Raw genomic sequence first — 21,090 nt, forward strand, 5'->3', positions numbered from 1 at the left:
GTCCTGGGAAAGATGGTGGCTTCTTACGAAGCAATTCCATTCGGCAGATTCCACGCACGAATATTTCAGTGGGATCTGCTGGACAAATGGTCCGGATCGCATCTGCACATGCATCAGCGGATAACACTGTCACCAAGAACAAGGGTGTCTCTTCTGTGGTGGTTGCAGAGTGCCCATCTGTTAGAGGGCCGCAGATTCGGCATACAGGACTGGGTCCTGGTGACTACGGATGCCAGCCTACGAGGCTGGGGAGCAGTCACACAGGGAAGAAACTTCCAGGGCGTGTGGTCAAACCTGGAGACGTCTCTTCACATAAATATACTGGAGCTAAGAGCGATTTACAATGCTCTAAGCCTGGCAAAACCGCTGCTTCAGGGTCAGCCGGTGTTGATCCAGTCGGACAACATCACGGCAGTCGCCCACGTAAACAGACAGGGCGGCACGAGAAGCAGAAGAGCAATGACAGAAGCTGCAAGGATTCTTCGCTGGGCGGAAAATCATATCATAGCACTGTCAGCAGTGTTCATTCCGGGAGTGGACAACTGGGAAGCAGACTTCCTCAGCAGACACGACCTCCACCCGGGAGAGTGGGGACTTCATCCAGAAGTCTTCCACATGATTGTGAACCGTTGGGAAAAACCAAAGGTGGACATGATGGCGTCCCGCCTCAACAAGAAACTGGACAGATATTGCGCCAGGTCAAGAGACCCTCAGGCAATAGCTGTGGACGCTCTGGTAACACCGTGGGTGTACCAGTCCGTGTATGTGTTTCCTCCTCTGCCTCTCATACCAAAGGTACTGAGAATTATACGGCTACGGGGAGTAAGAACAATACTCGTGGCTCCGGATTGGCCGAGAAGGACTTGGTACCCGGAACTTCAAGAGATGCTCACGGAAGAGCCGTGGCCTCTACCGTTAAGAAGGGATCTGCTTCAGCAGGGACCTTGTATGTTCCAAGACTTACCGCGACTGCGTTTGACGGCATGGCGGTTGAACGCCGGATTCTAAAAGAAAAGGGCATTCCAGAGGAAGTTATTCCTACCTTGATTAAAGCCAGGAAGGAAGTGACCGCACAACATTATCACCGCATTTGGAGAAAATATGTTGCGTGGTGTGAGGCCAAGAAGGCCCCAACGGAGGAATTTCAATTGGGTCGATTCCTACATTTCCTGCAGGCAGGATTGTCTATGGGCCTCAAATTGGGGTCTATTAAGGTTCAAATTTCGGCCTTATCGATTTTCTTCCAGAAAGAATTGGCTTCAGTGCCTGAAGTACAAACCTTTGTCAAAGGTGTACTACATATACAGCCCCCGATTGTGCCTCCAGTGGCACCGTGGGATCTCAACGTAGTTTTGGATTTTCTCAAATCCTCATTGGTTTGAGCCGCTCAAATCGGTAGATTTGAAGTATCTTACATGGAAAGTAACCATGCTACTGGCCCTGGCTTCAGCCAGGAGAGTATCAGAGTTGGCGGCTTTATCGTACAAAAGCCCATATCTGATTTTCCATTCGGACAGGGCAGAACTGCGGACGCGTCCTCCAGTTTCTGCCTAAGGTGGTTTCGGCTTTTCACTTGAACCAGCCTATTGTGGTGCCTGCGGCTACTAGCGACTTGGAGGACTCCAAGTTGCTGGACGTTGTCAGAGCATTGAAAATATATATTTCAAGGACGGCTGGAGTCAGAAAATCTGACTCGCTGTTTATCCTGTATGCACCCAACAAGATGGGTGCTCCTGCGTCTAAGCAGACGATTGCTCGATGGATCTGTAGCACAATCCAACTTGCACATTCTGTGGCAGGCCTGCCACAGCCTAAATCTGTAAATGCCCACTCCACAAGGAAGGTGGGCTCATCTTGGGCGGCTGCCCGAGGGGTCTCGGCATTACAACTTTGCCGAGCAGCTACGTGGTCAGGGGAGAACACGTTTGTAAAATTTTACAAATTTGATACTCTGGCTAAGGAGGACCTGGAGTTCTCTCATTCGGTGCTGCAGAGTCATCCGCACTCTCCCGCCCGTTTGGGAGCTTTGGTATAATCCCCATGGTCCTGACGGAGTCCCCAGCATCCTCTAGGACGTTAGAGAAAATAAGAATTTACTTACCGATAATTCTATTTCTCATAGTCCGTAGTGGATGCTGGGCGCCCATCCCAAGTGCGGATTGTCTGCAATACTTGTACATAGTTATTGTTACAAAAATCGGGTTATTATTGTTGTGAGCCATCTTTTCAGAGGTTTCTTCGTTGTTATCATACTGTTAACTGGGTTCAAATCACAAGTTGTACGGTGTGATTGGTGTGGCTGGTATGAGTCTTACCCGGGATTCAAGATCCTTCCTTATTGTGTACGCTCGTCCGGGCACAGTACCTAACTGAGGCTTGGAGGAGGGTCATAGGGGGAGGAGCCAGTACACACCATGTGATCCTAAAAGCTTACTTTTTGTGCCCTGTCTCCTGCGGAGCCGCTATTCCCCATGGTCCTGACGGAGTCCCCAGCATCCACTACGGACTATGAGAAATAGAATTATCGGTAAGTAAATTCTTATTTTTACCAATATTGTGCGCTAACTGGTTACTGTACTTTCTCTGACGTCCTAGTGGATGCTGGGAACTCCGTAAGGACCATGGGGAATAGCGGCTCCGCAGGAGACTGGGCACAAAAGTAAAAGCTTTAGGACTACCTGGTGTGCACTGGCTCCTCCCCCTATGACCCTCCTCCAAGCCTCAGTTAGATTTTTGTGCCCGGCCGAGAAGGGTGCACACTAGGGGCTCTCCTGAGCTTCTTAGTGAAAAGTTTAGTTTTAGGTTTTTTATTTTCAGTGAGACCTGCTGGCCACAGGCTCACTGCATCGAGGGACTAAGGGGAGAAGAAGCGAACTCACCTGCGTGCAGAGTGGATTGGGCTTCTTAGGCTACTGGACACCATTAGCTTCAGAGGGACCGAACACAGGCCCAGCCTCGGTGCTCGGTCCCGGAGCCGCGCCGCCGGCCCCCTTACAGAGCCAGAAGCAAGAAAAGGTCCGGAAAAATCAGCGGCAGAAGACATCAGTCTTCAACAAGGTAGCGCACAGCACTGCAGCTGTGCGCCATTGTTACTCAGGCACACTTCACACTCCGGTCACTGAGGGTGCAGGGCGCTAGGGGGGGGCGCCCTGAGCAGCAATGTAAAACACCTTGGCTGGCATAAATACACCACATATAACCCTCAGGGCTATATGGGTGTATTTTAACCCCTGCCAGAACTTACAAAAAAGCGGGAGAAAAGGCCGCCGAGAAGGGGGCGGAGCCTATCTCCTCAGCACATGGGCGCCATTTTCCATCACAGCTCCGCTGGAAGGACGTCTCCCTGACTCTCCCCTGCACTACAGAAAAGGGTAAAAAAGAGAGGGGGGGCACTAATTTGGCGCAGTTTTATATTAACAGCAGCTATAAAGGGAAAAGCACACTTTTATAGTGGTATTCCTGTATATATATAGCGCTCTGGTGTGTGCTGGCATACTCTCCCTCTGTCCCCCCAAAGGGCTAGTGGGGTCCTGTCCTCTATCAGAGCATTCCCTGTGTGTGTGCGGTGTGTCGGTACGATTGTGTCGACATGTTTGAAGAGGAAAATGAGATGGAGGCGGAGCAATTGCCTATTATACAGTTGTCACCCCCTAGGGAGTCGACACCTGAGTGGATGAGCTTGTGGAAGGAATTGCGTGACAGTGTCAGCTCCTTGCGACAGACAGTTGACGACATGAGACAGCCGGCTAATCAGCTTGTGCCTGTCCAGGGGTCTCAAACGCCATCAGGGGCTTTAAAACGCCCGTTACCTCAAATGGCAGACACAGACACGGATACTGACTCCAGTGTCGATGATGAGGAGACAAACGTGACTTCCACTAGGGCCACACGTTACATGATTGAAGCAATGAAAAATGTATTGCATATATCTGATAATACAAGTACCACTAAGAAGGGTATTATGTTTGGTGAGAAAAAACTGCCTGTAGTTTTTCCTGTATCCGAGGAATTAAATGAAGTGTGTGATGAGGCGTGGGTTTCCCCCGATAAAAAACTGATAATTCCTAAAAGGTTATTGGCATCGTACCCTTTCCCGCCAGAGGATAGGGCACGTTGGGAAACACCCCCTAGGGTGGATAAAGCGCTCACACGCTTGTCTAAACAGGTAGCACTACCCTCTCCTGATACGGCCGCCCTAAAGGAACCTGCCGATAGGAAGCTGGAGAATATCCTAAAATGTATATACTCTCACACGGGTGTTATACTGAGACCAGCAATAGCCTCAGCCTGGATGTGCAGTGCGGGCCTGGCGTGGTCGGATTCCCTGACTGAAAATATTGATACCCTTGATAGGGACAGTATATTATTGACTATAGAGCATTTGAAGGATGCATTTCTATATATGCGTGATGCACAGAGGGATATTTGCCGACTGGCATCAAGAGTTAGCGCGCTGTCCATTTCTGCAAGAAGAGGTTTATGGACGCGGCAGTGGTCAGGTGATGCGGATTCTAAAAGGCACATGGAAGTATTGCCTTATAAGGGGGAGGAGTTATTTGGGGTAGGTCTATCAGACCTGGTAGCCACGGCAACTGCTGGTAAATCCACATTTTTACCCCAGGTAGCTTCTCAACCTAAGAAGACGTCATATTATCAGGCGCAGTCCTTTCGGCCCCATAAGGGCAAGCGGGCAAAAGGCGCCTCATTTCTGCCCCGTGGCAGAGGGAGAGGAAAAAGGCTGCAACAAACAGCCAGTTCCCAGGAACAAAAGCCCTCTCCCGCCTCCGCAAAGTCCTCAGCATGACGCTGGGGCTTTACAAGCGGACTCAGGCACGGTGGGGGCCCGTCTCAAGAAGTTCAGTGCGCAGTGGGCTCACTCGCAAGTGGACCCCTGGATCCTTCAGGTGGTATCTCAGGGGTACAAATTGGAATTCGAGACGTCTCCCCCTCGCCGTTTTCTAAAGTCTGCTTTACCGACGTCTCCCTCAGACAGGGAGGCAGTATTGGAAGCCATTCACAAGCTGTATTCCCAGCAGGTGATAATCAAGGTACCCCTCCTACAACAGGGAAAGGGGTACTATTCCACACTATTTGTGGTACCGAAGCCGGACGGCTCGGTGAGACCAATTTTAAACCTGAAATCCTTGAACACTTACATACAAAGGTTCAAATTCAAGATGGAGTCACTCAGAGCAGTGATTGCAAACCTGGAAGAAGGGGACTATATGGTGTCTCTGGACATCAAAGATGCTTACCTACATGTCCCAATTTACCCTTCTCACCAAGGGTACCTCAGGTTTGTGGTACGGAACTGCCACTATCCGTTTCAGACGCTGCCGTTTGGATTGTCCACGGCACCCCGGGTCTTTACCAAGGTAATGGCCGAAATGATGATACTCCTTCGAAGGAAGGGAGTTTTAGTTATCCCTTACTTGGACGATCTCCTGATAAGGGCAAGATCCAGGGAACAGTTGGAAGTCGGGGTAGCACTATCTCAGATAGTGCTGCGCCAGCACGGTTGGATTCTCAATATTCCAAAATCGCAGCTGATCCCGACGACACGACTTCTATTCCTAGGGATGATCCTGGACACAGTCCAGAAAAAGGTGTTTCTCCCGGAGGAGAAAGCCAGAGAGTTATCCGAACTAGTCAGAAAGCTCCTAAAACCAGGCCAAGTCTCAGTGCATCAATGCACAAGGGTTCTGGGAAAAATGGTGGCTTCTTACGAAGCAATCCCATTCGGCAGATTCCACGCAAGAACCTTCCAGTGGGATCTGCTAGACAAATGGTCCGGGTCACATCTTCAGATGCATCAGCGGATAATCTTGTCTCCAAGGACAAGAGTGTCTCTCCTGTGGTGGTTGCAGAGTGCTCATCTTCTAGAGGGCCGCAGATTCGGCATTCAGGACTGGGTCCTGGTGACAACGGATGCCAGCCTGAGAGGCTGGGGAGCAGTCACACAGGGAAGAAATTTCCAGGGCTTGTGGTCAAGCCTGGAGACATCACTTCACATAAATATCCTGGAGCTAAGAGCCATCTACAATGCTCTGAGCCTAGCAAGACCTCTGCTTCAAGGTCAGCCGGTGCTGATCCAGTCGGACAACATCACGGCAGTCGCCCATGTAAACAGACAGGGCGGCACAAGAAGCAGGAGGGCAATGACAGAAGTTGCAAGGATTCTTCGCTGGGCAGAAAATCATGTGATAGCACTGTCAGCAGTGTTCATTCCGGGAGTGGACAACTGGGAAGCAGACTTCCTCAGCAGACACGACCTCCACCCGGGGGAGTGGGGACTTCACCCAGAAGTCTTCCACATGATTGTGAACCGTTGGGAAAAACCAAAGGTGCACATGATGGCGTCCCGCCTCAACAAAAAACTAGACAGGTATTGCGCCAGGTCAAGGGACCCTCAAGCAATAGCTGTGGACGCTCTGGTAACACCATGGGTGTACCAGTCAGTGTATGTGTTCCCTCCTCTGCCTCTCATACCCAAGGTACTGAGGATCATAAGAAGGAGAGGAGTAAGGACTATACTCGTGGCTCCGGATTGGCCAAGAAGGACTTGGTACCCGGAACTTCAAGTGATGCTCACAGAGGACCCGTGGCCTCTACCTCTAAGAAAGGACCTGCTCCAGCAGGGACCCTGTCTGTTCCAAGACTTACCGCGGCTGCGTTTGACGGCATGGCGGTTGAACGTCGGATCCTGAAGGAAAAAGGCATTCCGGATGAAGTCATCCCTACCCTGATCAAAGCCAGGAAGGATGTAACCATACAACATTATCACCGTATTTGGCGTAAATATGTTGCGTGGTGCGAGGCCAGGAAGGCCCCTACAGAGGAATTTCAACTGGGTCGTTTCCTGCATTTCCTGCAAACGGGACTGTCTATGGGCCTAAAATTAGGGTCCATTAAGGTTCAAATTTCGGCCCTGTCGATTTTCTTCCAAAAAGAACTGGCTTCAGTTCCTGAAGTACAGATGTTTGTCAAGGGGGTACTGCATATACAACCTCCTTTTGTGCCTCCAGTGGCACCTTGGGATCTCAGTGTAGTTTTGGGGTTCCTAAAATCACATTGGTTTGAACCACTTTCCACTGTGGACTTAAAATATCTCACATGGAAGGTGGTAATGCTGTTAGCCCTGGCTTCAGCCAGGCGTGTCTCAGAATTGGCGGCTTTATCCTATAAAAGCCCTTACCTAATTTTTCATACGGACAGGGCAGAATTGAGGACTCGTCCTCAATATCTCCCTAAGGTGGTTTCAGCATTTCACTTGAACCAGCCTATTGTGGTGCCTGCGGCTACTAGGGACTTGGAGGACTCCAAGTTGCTGGACGTAGTCAGGGCCCTGAAAATATATGTTTCCAGGACGGCTGGAGTCAGAAAATCTGACTCGCTGTTTATCCTGTATGCACCCAACAAGCTGGGTGCTCCTGCTTCTAAGCAGACGATTGCTCGTTGGATTTGTAGTACAATTCAGCTTGCACATTCTGTGGCAGGCCTGCCACAGCCAAAATCTGTAAAAGCCCATTCCACAAGGAAGGTGGGCTCATCTTGGGCGGCTGCCCGAGGGGTCTCGGCTTTACAACTTTGCCGAGCAGCTACTTGGTCAGGGGCAAACACGTTTGCTAAATTCTACAAATTTGATACCCTGGCTGAGGAGGACCTGGAGTTCTCTCATTCGGTGCTGCAGAGTCATCCGCACTCTCCCGCCCGTTTGGGAGCTTTGGTATAATCCCCATGGTCCTTACGGAGTTCCCAGCATCCACTAGGACGTCAGAGAAAATAAGAATTTACTTACCGATAATTCTATTTCTCGTAGTCCGTAGTGGATGCTGGGCGCCCATCCCAAGTGCGGATTGTCTGCAATACTTGTACATAGTTATTGTTACAAAAATCGGGTTATTATTGTTGTGAGCCATCTTTTCAGAGGCTCCTCTGTTATCATGCTGTTAACTGGGTTCAGATCACAGGTTGTACGGTGTGATTGGTGTGGCTGGTATGAGTCTTACCCGGGATTCAATATCCTTCCTTATTGTGTACGCTCGTCCGGGCACAGTATCCTAACTGAGGCTTGGAGGAGGGTCATAGGGGGAGGAGCCAGTGCACACCAGGTAGTCCTAAAGCTTTTACTTTTGTGCCCAGTCTCCTGCGGAGCCGCTATTCCCCATGGTCCTTACGGAGTTCCCAGCATCCACTACGGACTACGAGAAATAGAATTATCGGTAAGTAAATTCTTATTTTAATTGTGCTACTTGTTTTGGTGTTACAGACAGATATCTCTAAAAAGGGTCTGCCACCATGTGATTCCGTTGTTAACCTTGCTGGAGAGAATGTTCTGAACCCGCTGAGGAGGTGAATATACTAACCTGATTCATACGTTAAGCAGAATTCACCACAAACCTGTTATTCATATTCATTTTATTTATTTTCGGCTCATAACATTTTAGAGGGGACAAGAACTGCTTTGGTTGATTTTAGGGTGCGTATACACTATGCAATATCGCATACGATCCACAGATTCTATACTATATTGTGTAGTGTATATGCACGATATGATGCGCGTTCCCGCGGGTCGTATCCAGCATCGCACGGTCATGCAATATTGCTTACGAGGGTCATGCTGCCAAATGTTCCACTCAACATCGTGCGGAGAGTCCCAAACAGCAAGAGCTTCAGAATCTGTTCATTTATGTATTTATTATATATTACCAGTTATTTATATAGTGCACACATATTCAGTAGCGCTGTACAGAGAATATTTGGCCATTCACATCAGTCTCTGCCCCAATGGAGCTTACAGTCTGTATTCCTTACCACATGTACACACAGACACATTCATGAGAGGGTTAATTTTGTCGGTATCCAATTAACCTACCAGTATATTTTTGGATTGTGGGAGGAAACCAGAGTACCCGGAGGAAACCCACGCAAGTACGGGGAGAATATACAAACTCCACACAGTTAGGGTCATGGTGGGAATTAAACCCATGACCTCAGTGCTGTGAGGCAGTACTGCTCATGGTACATGCCAATTTTTAACACTCCTCAGTGTGTAAAGTCTGAGGGTGCAATTCAGTTCTTGCCTGAGAATTTAGCGCCCTGGCACTTAATTATTGAATTTCTTTGCGTGACTGCCAGTAATGCCTGGGGTTAATTGCCAGATGTGAAGCAGCTGTCAGGTCACAATTGCTCATACATCAGGATGGTTTAAATAAAATCAATTCAGATACGCGAATAATAAGAGGACTTTTGTGGCGTGTTTTTGCAGTGTCTCTCTATTTGGTGAGAGGGTATATTTCAGGTTACTCAATCTACCTGATTCGGATACTGTTGGTGGCTCAAGTTTCTATGAAGAAATCTACAACCTTAAAACCAAATTACGGTTGAACTTTATGTGGACATTTGCTCCTGTTCCGATATTTATGGGGGTCAATCCTAGTACCCGTGAAGGGTGCAATGTGCCATTGCCGCAGCGTTTAAATGCCGGCAACGGCACCAGATATCGCACTCTTCACGGGCTGAATTCGCACCAAAGTGCTCGAAGCCCTATGGTGCAGTGAGCACTTTTGTGTGAATTTGGGATGCCGTGATGATTTGCACCCGTGATATTATCGCGGCTAATGTGATTGACCCCCATAGACTTTAGTTTGAAAAATTACATCTATCACCTCAGCGTCCTCTGGTTATTTTCTATTTTTGTTTATCCAGCCGGTTCCTACTAAAAAGCGCGTGATACAGATTTCCTATTTGTGTGTGTGTGTATAATATACTGACCATCGCAAAGTTGATTTTCCCAGCAGTTGCTCATCTGGGAAGAAGGGGCGCGGTTAATTTATATTTCCCCAGCAGCTGCTAATGTCTGCAGCCGCTGGGTGGGGGGTCGTGCTGTGCTGAACAGCAGTGATCAGCAGCACGGCAGACACTGGGAAGGGTCAGGAGGTCCCTCTGAGAGCTGCAACTGTGGGAAGATTCTCTTCCTGCAGCTGCCCATTCTGTGTGTCTGAAATGATGCGACCATGCCAGGCAAGTGGTTAAGCGTCCATCAGTAGTTAACAAGAAAATTAGGGCTCCGCTTGCCTTGGTAATGCTTCTCCATGTTAGATATGTCCTGATGAAAATGCTCAGTGTTTGTCACACACTTCACCTATATTTTCCAGAACAAAGTCGTAAGTAGGAGCCCAAGAAATTAACCTTTAATGACCTATTGCACCCCATTGCTTTGTATTACGTGAGAAGGTCGCCCACTGTTTCAGAGTAGTTTTTCGGTTTTCCTCAAAATGTTTGTCATTATTCTACTGATGTGCTCCCAGTTGTATTAATTTGCCCTTCAGTATAGCTGGCTGGTATAAAATGAACATTACTTTGTTGCATTTAGTGTTGCACAGGGTTTTTATACTTTACAATGAATTTTTATATGAAACTCACTTGTGAGTCTTCTATTCTTCCCTGATTTATCCTAATATGGCTGTACTGAATGTAAATGTGGAATGTTCCTTTGTCTTAACTGCTAAGAAAATATATGCCGTATGGTAATATGTTTACCACCAACTAGAGTTCAGAATATAAATGAAGAATATGGTCTGGCACTTACATCCAGAACACACGATTTTCCCCTCTGCCAGGTGGACAGAGCAGTTTAAACTTGAGGTTACTGCCAGTAGGATTGAGACTACGCGCACTCTCGCTCAGGCTATTGGCCAGTCACAGAATCCCCCCCGCTCTTGGGTGGTAGTCACTGGAGTGGGTAAGTTGCAAAAGGCATTTACTTTTTAATCACACTGACAGCAGACCTTGTACTCTTTGGGCTGATTGTAGGACCTGTGGTGACTGTTGTGCTTATTCTGCAGGTTATTATCCTCCTAGTCAGACGCAGCAGTATTCTGAATATAGCCCTGGAGGAGAGGCTGATTTTCTGTCCCGCCTTGTGAGAGATTGGGAGGCGGCAGCACAGCTGCCCCTTCAAGATGGCAAACCCATCACTCAGCTGGTAAAAGTGCGATCAGGTGTGTATGTTGGGAGTTCATAATAAAAGGCCATTTAACTTAAAGTACTAATTAATCCAATGTGAAACTATCATCCCCCTAATTTATATGGGTTCCCATAACTCACATCAGTACATGACTTGAGATATTTTCTTTGTACTCATTGAAAGCTACTGAGCATTTCTCTGACGTCCTAGTGGATGCTGGGTACTCCGTAAGGACCATGGGAAATAGACGGGCTCCGCAGGAGACTGGGCACTCTTTAAAGAAAGATTAGGTACTACATCTGGTGTGCACTGGCTCCTCCCTCTATGCCCCTCCTCCAGACCTCAGTTAGAATCTGTGCCCGGCCAGAGCTGGATGCACTTAGTGGGCTCTCCTGAGTTCACTATAAAGAAAGTATTTGTTAGGTTTTTTATTTTCAGTGAGATCTGCTAGCAACAGACTCACTGCTATGTGGGACTTAGGGGAGAGAAGCAAACCTACCTGCTTGCAGCTAGCTTGTGCTTCTAAGGCTACTGGACACCATTAGCTCCAGAGGGATCGAACACAGGGCCCGACCTCGATCGTCCGTTCCCGGAGCCGCGCCGCCGTCCCCCTTGCAGAGCCAGAAGACGGAAGATTCCGGAGAAAATCGGCGGCTGAAGATTCCGGTCTTCAATAAGGTATCGCACAGCACTGCAGCTGTGCGCCATTGCTCCCACAGCACACCACACGCTCCGGTCACTGGTGGGTGCAGGGCGCTGGGGGGGGGGGGCGCCCTGGGCTGCAATTAGTATACCTTAAGTGGCAAAATGCACATAATACAGTTCTAAACTGTATATGTGCCTAATCCCCCGCCATAATTATTATTAGAAAAGCGGGAGAAGCCCGCCGCTGAAGGGGCGGGGCTATCTTCCTCAGCACAGCCAGCGCCATTTTCTCCACAGCTCCGCTGGAAGGACGCTCCCCAGGCTCTCCCCTGCAGTATACACTACAGAAAGGGTGAAAAAGAGAGGGGGGGCACATAAATTTAGGCGCAAATTGTGATATAAGCAGCTATTGGGGGAAAATTCACTTTGTGTATAGTGTAAATCCCTCTGTTATATAGCGCTCTGGTGTGTGCTGGCATACTCTCTCTCTGTCTCCCCAAAGGACTTTGTGGGGTCCTGTCCTCAGTCAGAGCATTCCCTGTGTGTGTGTGCGGTGTGTCGGTACGGCTGTGTCGACATGTTTGATGAGGACGCTTACGTGGAGGCGGAGCAGGTGCCGATAAGTGTGATGTCGCCCCCTGCGGGGCCGACACCAGAGTGGATGGATATGTGGAAGGTATTAACCGACAGTGTCAACTCTTTGCATAAAAGGTTCGATGACGCAGCTTTGGGACAGCCGGCATCTCAGCCCGCGCCTGCCCAGGCATCTCAGAGGCCATCAGGGGCTCAAAAACGCCCGCTACCTCAGATGGCAGACACAGATGTCGACACGGAGTCTGACTCCAGTGTCGACGAGGATGAGACAAATGTACAATCCACAAGGGCCATCCGATGCATGATTACGGCAATGAAAAATGTGTTGCACATTTCTGACATTAACCCGGTTACCACAAAAAAGGGTATTATGTTTGGGGAGAAAAAGCAGCCAGTGACTTTTCCCCCATCTGATGAGTTAAATGAATTGTGTGAAGAAGCGTGGGGTTCCACAGATAAGAAACTAGTGATTTCTAAGCGGTTACTAATGGCGTACCCTTTCCCGCCAACGGATAGGTTACGCTGGGAGACATCCCCTAGGGTGGACAAGGCGCTCACACGCTTATCAAAAAAGGTGGCACTGCCGTCTCAGGATACGGCCGCCTTAAAGGAGCCTGCAGATAGAAAGCAGGAGGCTATCCTGAAGTCTGTGTATACACACTCGGGTACTATACTGAGACCTGCTATTGCTTCAGCATGGATGTGTAGTGCTGCAGCAGCATGGTCTGATTCCCTGTCTGATAACATTGATTCCCTTGACAGGGACACTATTTTGCTAACCATAGAGCATATTAAAGACGTAGTCTTATATATGAGGGATGCACAGAGGGACATTTGCCGGCTGGCATCTAGAATTAATGCAATGTCCATTTCTGCCAGGAGAGTATTATGGACTCGGCAGTGGACAGGTGATGCTAATTCTAAAAGGCACATGGAGGTTTTGCCTTATAAGGGTGAGGAATTGTTTGGGGACGGTCTCTCGGACCTCGTATCCACAGCAACAGCTGGGAAGTCGACTTTTTTACCTCGGGTTCCCTCACAGCCTAAGGAAGCACCGTATTATCAAGTACAGTCCTTTCGGCCTCAGAAAGGCAAGCGGGTTAGAGGCGCGTCCTTTCTGCCCAGAGGCAGGGGTAGAGGGAAAAAGCTGCACCAGACAGCCAGTTCCCAGGAACAAAAATCCTCCCCTGCTTCCACTAAGTCCACCGCATGACGCTGGGGCTCGACAGGTGGAGCCAGGTGCGGTGGGGGCCCGTCTCCGGAACTTCAGCGACCAGTGGGTTCGCTCACAGGTGGATCTCTGGGTTCTACAAGTGGTATCTCAGGGATACAAGCTGGAGTTCGAGACGTCTCCCCCTCACGTTACCTCAAATCAGCCTTGCCAGCTACTCCCAAAGACAGGGAGGTAGTACTGGCGGCAATTCACAAGCTGTACCTCCAGCAGGTGATAATCAAAGTTCCCCTCCTTCAACAGGGACGGGGTTACTATTCCACAATGTTTGTGGTACCGAAACCAGACGGTTCGGTGAGACCCATTCTAAATTTGAAATTCTTGAACACTTATATAAGGAAGTTCAAGTTCAAAATGGAATCGCTCAGGGCGGTTATTGCAAGCCTGGAAGAGGGGGATTATATGGTATCACTGGACATCAAGGATGCTTACCTACATGTCCCCATTTACCCTCCTCACCAGGAGTACCTCCGATTTGTGGTACAGGACTGCCATTACCAATTCCAGACGTTGCCGTTTGGTCTGTCCACGGCACCGAGGGTATTTACCAAGGTAATGGACGAAATGATGATACTCCTTCGAAAGAAGGGAGTTATAATTATCCCGTACATGGACGATCTCCTTCTAAAGGCGAGGTCCATGGAGCAGTTGTTGGTCGGAGTAGCACTATCTCAGGAAGTGCTGCAACAGCACGGCTGGATTCTGAATATCCCAAAGTCGCTGCTGGTTCCTACGACGCCTCTGCTGTTCTTGGGTATGATTCTGGACACAGAACAGAAGAAGGTGTTTCTCCCGGAGGAGGCGGCCAGGGAGTTGTCATCTCTGGTCAGAGACCTCCTGAAACCAAAACAGGTGTCGGTGCATCACTGCACGCGAGTCCTGGGAAAGATGGTAGCTTCTTACGAAGCAATTCCCTTCGGCAGGTTCCATGCAAGGATCTTTCAGTGGGATCTGTTAGACAAGTGGTCCGGATCGCATCTTCAGATGCATCGGCTGATCACCCTGTCCCCGAGGGCCAGGGTGTCTCTGCTGTGGTGGCTGCAGAGTGCTCATCTTCTCGAGGGCCGCAGATTCGGCATACAGGACTGGGTCCTGGTGACCACGGATGCAAGCCTCCGAGGTTGGGGGGCAGTCACTTAGGGAAGAAACTTCCAAGGACAATGGTCGAGTCAGGAGACTTCCCTACACATAAATATTCTGGAACTAAGGGCCATTTACAATGCCCTGAGTCAAGCAGAACCCCTGCTTCAAAACCAGCCGGTGCTGATTCAGTCAGACAACATCACGGCGGTCGCCCATGTAAACCGACAGGGCGGCACAAGAAGCAGGATGGCAATGGCAGAAGCCACAAGGATTCTCCGATGGGCGGAGAATCACGTGATAGCATTTTCAGCAGTGTTCATTCCGGGAGTGGACAACTGGGAAGCAGACTTCCTCAGCAGGCACGACCTCCACCCGGGAGAGTGGGGACTTCATCCAGAAGTCTTCCAGCTGATTGTAAATCTTTGGGAAAGGCCACAGGTGGACATGATGGCGTCCCGCCTCAACAAAAAGATAAAAAGATATTGCGCCAGGTCAAGGGACCCTCAGGCGATAGCTGTGGACGCTCTAGTGACACCGTGGGTGTACCAGTCGGTTTATGTGTTCCCTCCTCTTCCTCTCATACCAAAGGTACTGAGGATGATAAGAAAGAGAGGAGTAAGAACTATACTTATCGTTCCGGATTGGCCAAGAAGAACTTGGTACCCGGAACTACAAGAAATTATCTCAGAGGACCCTTGGCCTCTGCCGCTCCGACAGGACCTGCTACAGCAGGGGCCCTGTCTGTTCCAAGACTTACCGCGGCTGCGTTTGATGGCATGGTGGTTGAACGCCGGATCCTGATGGAAAAGGGCATTCCGGTTGAAGTCATTCCTACACTGATAAAAGCTAGGAAGGATGTGACAGCAAAACTTTATCACCGCATATGGCGAAAATATGTTGCTTGGTGTGAGGCTATGAAGGCCCCAACAGAGGAATTTTAGCTGGGTCGATTTCTGCACTTCCTACAGTCAGGAGTGACTATGGGCCTAAAATTGGGATCCATAAAAGTCCAGATTTCGGCCCTGTCTATTTTCTTTAAAAAAGAACTGGCTTCACTGCCTGAAGTTCAGACGTTTGTTAAGGGAGTGCTGCATATTCAGCCCCCTTTTGTGCCTCCAGTGGCACCTTGGGATCTCAACGTTGTGTTGGATTTCCTAAAATCACATTGGTTTGAGCCACTTCAGACCGTGGAGTTGAAATATCTCACGTGGAAAGTGGTCATGCTTTTGGCCTTGGCTTCGGCTAGGCGTGTAACTCCAATTTTAAACTCTTGCGCTATAATAAGAATATATGATATGGCTGACAATAATAACAAACTCCTATTAAATTAAAAATATTTAATAATACATGAATAATCACAAATTATAAAACAAGACCGGTCTTAATAGTTTAAACATCTAAGATAACAAATATAAATGCTTTCCATTAAAAGGAGGTGGACTTGAGCATATTCTGTGCACAGAAGTGTATGAACTAGCTCTATAGGCAAATGACTCAATATAACCAGCAGTTATACTTGATTTAGTTTGACTTTGACTTATATATATATATATATATATATATAAGTCAAAGTCAAACTAAATCAAGTATAACTGCTGGTTATATTGAGTCATTTGCCTATAGAGCTAGTTCATACACTTCTGTGCACAGAATATGCTCAAGTCCACCTCCTTTTAATGGAAAGCATTTATATTTGTTATCTTAGATGTTTAAAATATTAAGACCGGTCTTGTTTTATAATTTGTGATTATTCGTGTATTATTAAATATTTTTAATTTAATAGGAGTTTGTTATTATTGTCAGCTATATCATATATTCTTATTATAGCGCAAGAGTTTAAAATTGGAGTTTTGTGGTCAGTTGCATTTGGGTGGTCCAATGCAATGTGATTGACCTGCTAACCCCAGGTCATCAAACTTTTTGCAGCTGATTGTCATAATATCCAAAAGGATTTTTTGATAGTACTTGTTATTAGCGCCTGGTAACAAGGTTTTTTCGGCTAGGCGTGTGTCAGAATTGGCGGCTTTGTCATGTAAAAGCCCCTATTTGATCTTCCATATGGACAGGGCAGAATTTATGGCCTCGTCCCCAATTTCTCCCTAAGGTGGTATCAGCGTTTCATTTGAACCAACCTATTGTGGTGCCTGCGGCTACTCTGGACTTGGAGGCTTCCAAGTTGCTGGACGTAGTCCGGGCCCTGAAAATCTATGTTTCCAGGACGGTTAGAGTCAGAAAAACTGACTCGCTGTTTATCCTACATGCACCCAACAAGCTGGGTGCTCCTGCTTCTAAGCAGACTATTGCTCGCTGGATCTGTAGCACGATTCAACTTGCACATTCTGCGGCTGGACTGCCGCATCCTAAATCAGTAAAAGCCCATTCCACGAGGAAGGTGGGCTCTTCTTGGGCGGCTGCCCGAGGGGTCTCGGCTTTACAACTTTGCCGAGCTGCTACCTGGTCGGGATCAAACACGTTTGCAAAATTCTACAAGTTTGATACCCTGGCTGAGGAGGACCTTGAGTTTGCTCATTCGGTGCTGCAGAGTCATCCGCACTCTCCCGCCCGTTTGGGAGCTTTGGTATAATCCCCATGGTCCTTACGGAGTACCCAGCATCCACTAGGACGTCAGAGAAAATAAGAATTTACTCACCGGTAATTCTATTTCTCGTAGTCCGTAGTGGATGCTGGGAGCCCGTCCCAAGTGCGGACTTCTGCAATACTTGTATATAGTTATTGCTTAACTATAGGGTTATTGTTCTGAGCCATCTGTTTAATGAGGCTCAGCTGTTGTTCATACTGTTAACTGGGTATAGTTATCACAAGTTGTACGGTGTGGCTGGTATGAGTCTTACCCTGGATTCCAAATCCTTTCCTAGTAATGTCAGCTCTTCCGGGCACAGTTTCCCTAACTGAGGTCTGGAGGAGGGGCATAGAGGGAGGAGCCAGTGCACACCAGATGTAGTACCTAATCTTTCTTTAAAGAGTGCCCAGTCTCCTGCGGAGCCCGTCTATTTCCTATGGTCCTTACGGAGTACCCAGCATCCTCTACGGACTACGAGAAATAGAATTACCGGTGAGTAAATTCTTATTTCTTACTCTACGTTAGTGCTTCCCAACCTCAACAGTCCAGTACCTCATTGTTACTCTACGTTAGTGCTTCCCAACCTCAACAGTCCAGTACCTCATTGTTACTCTATACGTTAGTGCTTCCCAACCTCAACAGTCCAGTACCTCATTGTTACTCTACGTTAGTGCTTCCCAACCTCAACAGTCCAGTACCTCATTGTTACTCTATACGTTAGTGCTTCCCAACCTCAACAGTCCAGTACCTCAGTTATTTTCATTTAACCATCTGTGCTCAAGTTTGGATATCTGGACTGTTAGTGTGCCATGAGGACCGAGGTTGGGAAACTTTGCTGTACATTGTAGGCTCAGACAGGCTTCGTGCACAGTCCTTCAATAGACTTGCTGAGGGCTAAGTGTGATGTTTAGCATTGAATAAGTCTCCAAACAATAATAAGCTTCTGAAATACATAATGCATGGTGCTGTGACTCTCTGGGGTGGCCGAACTCAGACTTCCAGGACCCCTAACAAATCATGTTTTTCAGATATCCTAGTTGGTGCACAGGTGCTGTCATTGCAGATATATTTTAGGAACAGCTTGTTACATAGCACAGTATATTCCGTTGCGCTTCACAATTGGAAACCGTGATAGAAGAAACCAAGTAATAGCAGACAGACACAGAGGTAGGAGGGCCCTGCTCGCAAGCTTACAATCTATAGGAAAATAGCCATTGATACACAAGGACAGGTGCTATCCAGTGCAAAATGGTCCAGCCAGAGTGCAGAGAGCTAATTCAGAGCTGATCGCTGCAACGGCAGTGATCGCACCCTGAAGCCCATTGTGTTGTGCGCACGCGTAGTGGCTGCACTCGCATCTCACTGGTGCAATCGCCTCTACCTGAGTGACAGGCAGAGGTGATCGCGAGGCAGGAGGGGGCGTTCTAGCGGCGTTTGCGATATATGCAACGCAGGTGTGTCCGGACCGTTGCTGGGGCGGGTCGCAGCAGCTGCTTGACATCACACGCAGCAGCTGCGTGACATCACACGCAGCAGCTGCGTGACATCACACGCAGCTGCTGTGACCCAAAATATGGCGGCTGGCCGCCTGCCTCCGCAGCTAAGCTGCTTAGGCAGGGAACTACTCGCCAGGTGTGAAAGGATCGCCACCGTGCAATGCTTTCGCACCTCTGCTTTCATGCTTGACATGTGGGGTGGACTATCCCTGTGCTGGGCATCCCCCGCATGTCAGAGTGAACGTAAATGTGCTGTTTTTAGCACAACTACGATCAGCTCTGAATCACCCCCATAGTCACACAGCAATGTTAGCCAGAGGTCAGGATGTGCAGTAAATAAAGACAAAATATGTGTGGACTGTATAGAGGGGATGTACTTGAGTATGTTAGTTTATGGAGCCTATTCTACTCAAGCTTATCAAGCACCACTAATATGAACTCATTGCTGACAGATGCTTGATTAAAAGGAGAGCGATCAACAGCAGAAATGGTCATAGGTGGTGTTCAGTACCAGGGGCGGATCCAGGACAAAATGACAGGGGGGGCACCATGACAGGCAAAAAAGTGTGGGTATTATTTTTTCCGCACAGAAAGTAAGAACGCCCCTGGGAAAGTGGCCCTGGCCTTGCAACAAGGGTATAACCTCTCAACATAGGGTGTGGCCTCAAAGGGAATGCAGTATCCATATAATGGGGAAGAGTGTGATGCCTTAAAGAGGCAGAGGATGATAGGACAGAGAGAGTGATTGGGAGATAGTGACGCAGGGGAGAGGCAGTGGATGATGGGGATAGATAGTGGGAGATGGAAAGGCAGTGGGTGATAGTAAGAGTCAGTGGGTAAAGCCGGGAATGGGTGACAAGGGGAGGAAGTGGGTGATGCCAGGGGGAATCAGTGGGTGATGTAGAGGATGATGGTGAGAGGCAGTGGGTGATAGGGAAAGATAGTGGAAAATGGAGAAGCAGTAGGTGAGGGGGAGAGGCAGTGAGTGGCAGGAAAGGGGGATGGGAAAAGGGAGTAGGAGACAGAGAGAGGCAGAGGGTGACAGTGAGAGACAGTGGGTGAGGGTAGGGAGTGACAGGGAGAGGCAGTGAGTGACAGGGAGATTGTGGGTGACTGGGTAGGTAGTGGGTGACAGAGAGGGGCAGAGGTGACATGGAAGCAGTGGGTAACAGGGAGACAGTGGATGACAGGCAGATAGTAGGTGACTGGGGAAGAAGCAGGTGACGTGGGTGGCAGAGAGGAAGATAGTGAAAGGGAGGCAGAGGGTGACATGGGAGGCTGTGGGTGACAGTGAGTGATGGTATAGGGTGACAGAGAAAGGCAGAGAGTGACAGGGAGATAGTGAGTGACAGGGAGAGGCAGGGGTGACAGGCAGATGGTGGATGACTGGGGAGGCAGCGGGTGATGTGGGTGGCAGAGGTGATAGTGAAAGGAAGAGGGTGACAGGGAGATAGTGGGTAACATGGAGGCAGTGGATGATAGAGAAGCAAGGGTGACAGAGAGGCAGAGCGTGACAGGGAGATAGTGGGTTACTGGGGAGGTAGTGGGTGACGTGGAGGGAGTGGATGACAGGGAGATAGTGGGTGACAAAGAGAGAAAGCGAGAGAGACTGAGGGTTACTGGGAGATAGTGGGTGACAGAGAGAGATACTGATGGTGACAGGGAGATAGTGGGTGACAGAGAGAGATACTGATGGTGACAGGGAGATAGTGGGTGACAGAGAGAGATACTGATGGTGACAGGGAGATAGTGGGTGACAGAGAGAGACTGATGACAATTCCAGTGGCCTGAGCAGTAAGGATAGCGGTAGTAGAGACAGCCGGGAACGCCCGGCTCTCAGAACTGTGCACAACATCAAGACACCGCTCACTGCAGGGGGGAGTCTCTGACCTAATTAAGGTAGCCCATTCTGTGTGAGGGCCAAGTGGTGACCGAACACACAATCGGAACAAGCGGCAATTCCAATTAGGGCTCCATACGGGCAGAGCGGCGACTCATTCATATATGTGATAATAATGGGACTGCTAACTGGTACTGTGAGTGGGTGGTCTTCAATATGCCGGCTGTCGGGATCCCGGCGCTCAGTATACCGGCGCCGGAATACCGACACTTATTCTACCTCGTGGGGGTCCACGACCCCCCTGGAGGGAGAATAAAATAGTGTGGCGCGCAGCAAGCCCGCAAGGGGCTCATTTGCGCTCGCCAAACTGTCGGTATGACAGGGAGTAAGTGGGTGACAGACGGACTGTGGGTGACAGGGAGTAAGTGGGTGACAGACGGACTGTGGGTGACAGGGAGTAAGTGGGTGACAGAGAGAGACTGAGGGTGACAGGGAGTAAGTGGGTGACAGGGAGAGAGACTGAGGGTGACAGGGAGTAAGTGGGTGACAGAGAGAGAGACTGAGGGTGACAGGGAGTAAGTGGGTGACAGAGAGAGAGACTGAGGGTGACGGGTAGTAAGTGGGTGACAGAGAGAGAGAGAGAGACTGAGG

The 21,090-nt window shown here is 49.0% G+C and overlaps 1 protein-coding gene across 2 annotated transcripts in view; it reads left to right on the forward strand.

Moving 5' to 3' along the window:
• SDR39U1 (short chain dehydrogenase/reductase family 39U member 1) overlaps positions 1-21,090 on the forward strand; it is a 34,038-nt gene that overhangs the window by 10,788 nt on the left and 2,160 nt on the right. For both annotated transcript variants that reach the window (XM_063913488.1, XM_063913487.1), the window contains exons 3-5: positions 8,270-8,352; positions 10,623-10,744; positions 10,848-11,003. In XM_063913488.1, the coding sequence (XP_063769558.1) occupies positions 8,270-8,352; positions 10,623-10,744; positions 10,848-11,003 (361 nt within the window). The remainder of the gene's footprint in view (positions 1-8,269; positions 8,353-10,622; positions 10,745-10,847; positions 11,004-21,090) is intronic.

This window comes from Pseudophryne corroboree, chromosome 1 (genome assembly GCF_028390025.1).
Source record: "Pseudophryne corroboree isolate aPseCor3 chromosome 1, aPseCor3.hap2, whole genome shotgun sequence".
Classification (NCBI taxonomy): Eukaryota; Metazoa; Chordata; class Amphibia; order Anura; family Myobatrachidae; genus Pseudophryne; species Pseudophryne corroboree.